Source organism: Myotis brandtii, unplaced genomic scaffold, assembly GCF_000412655.1.
Source record: "Myotis brandtii unplaced genomic scaffold, ASM41265v1 scaffold23, whole genome shotgun sequence".
Taxonomy (NCBI): Eukaryota; Metazoa; Chordata; class Mammalia; order Chiroptera; family Vespertilionidae; genus Myotis; species Myotis brandtii.
Genome location: NW_005358649.1, coordinates 4,570,194 through 4,573,033, shown reverse-complemented (window position 1 = coordinate 4,573,033; position 2,840 = coordinate 4,570,194). Strand labels below are relative to the sequence as shown.

At 37.5% G+C, this 2,840-nt stretch overlaps 1 protein-coding gene across 1 annotated transcript in view; it reads right to left on the bottom strand.

Moving 5' to 3' along the window:
• The window catches only part of TERF1 (telomeric repeat binding factor (NIMA-interacting) 1), a 35,761-nt gene that overhangs the window by 6,070 nt on the left and 26,851 nt on the right, over positions 1-2,840 (bottom strand). Inside the window, 1 exon segment of the mRNA XM_005866371.2 lies at positions 761-867. Coding sequence (XP_005866433.1) covers positions 761-867 — 107 coding nt within the window.

Here is a 2,840-nt window from a genome sequence, read left to right as displayed (position 1 = left end):
GCGACCAGGCTGGCAGAGGGAGGTAGTTAGGGGCTACCAGGCAGGCATGCAGGTGAGTGATTAGGAGCCATAGGTCCAGGATTGAGAGGGATGTCTGACTGCCAGTTTAGGCCCGATCCCTGGTGTCCTGGGTTGGAGAGGGTGCAGGCTGGGCTGAGGGGACCCCCCCCTCCATGCATGAATTTCGTGCACCAAGCCTCAGTACAGCGGTTCTCAACCTGTGGGTCGTGACCCCTTTGGGGGTCAGACCCTTTCACACAGGGGTCGCCTAAGACCATCGGAAAATACATATATAATTACATATTGTTTTTGTGATTAATCACTATGCTTTAATTATGTTCAATTTGTAACAATAAAACTGGGGGTCACAACATAAGGAACTGTATTAAAGGGTTGCGGCATTAGGAAGGTTGAGAACCACTGCTCTAGTATGAATATAAAAAGTTACATATGTAGATTTAAGTCCCACCTTACATCTGATGAACTAACTTTATGATAGTTTAACAATAAGTTTAATTAATGTCATTATCAATACCCAACAAGACTATTTTAAAAATGTGGGTGAAGTATTTTCTTGGAACTTTGAATAGGTAGATTGGTCAATTATACTAAGATAGCAAAATCAGAGACAGCCAAAAAGAAATATTTTACACTCATGATTTTTTTTAGAGTTGAAAAGAAACAATGTGAAATAATCACAATTATTCAAGTTATGACTTTACTGTCCATTAAGTATTATTCTGAAATAATGAACAAATACCTGTTTTTTTCTAGATCGATCATTTCTAGAAGTTTTTGGCTGATTGTTTAAAACATCCATTCTGTTTCTTTGCGTGGCTTGTCTGTTTCCCTCTGTCTTTCTTCTACCTAAAAGTAGAAAAACTGCCATCAAAAATTGTTTTACATTAAAAGAAAAAGAGGAATTGCATTTTAAAAGATTAAAATAAAATTCCTATTTATTTTTTTAGCAATTTTAAAGGGAAATAATTCTTTGTGCTTAATTCCCGCGCCCCCCCCAACTTTGAATCTTTTTCTAAAAATATATTTTATTGATTTTTTACAGAGAGGAAGGGAGAGGGATAGAGAGTAAGAAACATCGACGAGAGAGAAACATCGATCAGCTGCCTCCTGCACACTCCCCACTGGGGATGTGCCCGCAATCAAGGTACATGCCCTTGACCGGAATCGAACCTTGGACCCTCGAGTCCGTAGGCCGATGCTCTATCCACTGAGCGAAACCGGTTAGGGCCCAACTTTGAATCTTGAAACAGCATGGCACAGTGCAAGGATAAGTACTAGAAAATCAGAGGGGGTGTGTTCTGAATCTTGATTACTTTGCATGCCTTTAAACAAGTCATCTCACCTCCCAGAGCCTGCCTTTTCATCATCTGTTAAATTTTCTTAGGATAATATTTAAGAAGTATTTGGTACAATGTATTATGTGTAACTCTTTCCTCATCTCTTCTTTCTTATTCATAGTTTAGTAAAACAAGAAATATATATGTAACTGAAAAGACATAGAACTAATTATTGTAAGAAAATTTTTATACAGAAAACCTAAAAGAATCTAAAAATAGAATTAAAAAGGGTTTAGTAAGATGGGTAGATAAACTACTATTTAATGGTTAACTCAATAAACAAAACTAAAGTTTCTGTACATTAAGAACAAACATTTAAAATATCTAATTAAAAGAACTGAAAGATAATATTAACAGTAACAAAAATGTAACGTTCTTAGGGATAAACATAGCAAAAATGATCAAGACCTATATGTAGTAACTTATAAAGCATTTTTATATATGTGTGTACACCTACGTTATAAGAAAATATATAAGAATCTAAATACAGAAATACACCTTTTGTTCATGCACAGGAAGATTTCATATAATTGTGTCAATTCTCTCTAAAATTATCTATTGTTACAATGCAATCTCAAATTAAAATTTCAACAGGGTTCTTTGTAGAATTTAAGATTATTCTAAAATTATGTGTTAGGAGAGGTAGTTCACCATGGGCCCTGAGCATCCCTACAGTTCTTGCTGAATGTACAAGGCTGACTTATTTCCTGATACCAAGCAGTTTCTGTAATTAGACAGGCACCTAACTAGGTCAAGGGAACCAAATTATTTTAGTTTAGAATTATAATTCCTAGGCATTTTGTAGCAATAGATGTAGAAAAACAACTTTGAAACTTAAACAACATGAAGCAAACATTTCTTTGAATTTAACTTTACCGTCTTTAAAATGAGGATAATGATAATATCTATGGGTACAAATGATTTTGAGCTGCAATATACAGATATTAGCTAATAGTGGCCATGAAAGCAGCCATTAATTTATTCAATTAATATTTACGGTAGGCCTACAATGTGCCTGCCATCAAATTGGTACCATACACACACACACACACTAGAGGCCTGGTGCACAAAAATTTGTGCTCTTGGGGGTGGGGGGGGTCCCTCAGCCCGGCGACTGAAGCTCCCAGCCTCTCCTTTTTTTCTTTTTTTTTTATTCTAGGATTTATTTACCTTCTATAATTGAAACTTTGTTGCCGCCCTGCTCGCTCCAGCTCTGAGGCCACGGCCTGCTGAAAGCAGGTATCTGGGGTTTGTTTAGCTTCTATAATCGAAACTTTGTTGCTTTCAGAGCTCAGAGCCGAGCCAAGGCAGGCGGGGAACCTTGGCTTCCTCCATCACTTGAGCAAGCAAGCCTCCTGCTCGCTTCAGCTGCGTGGCTGCCGGCCGCCATCTTGGTTGGTGGTTAATTTGCATACCGCCCTGATTAGCCAATGGGAAGTGTAGCGAAGGTATGGTCAATTACCCTTTTTGTCTTTTATTAGA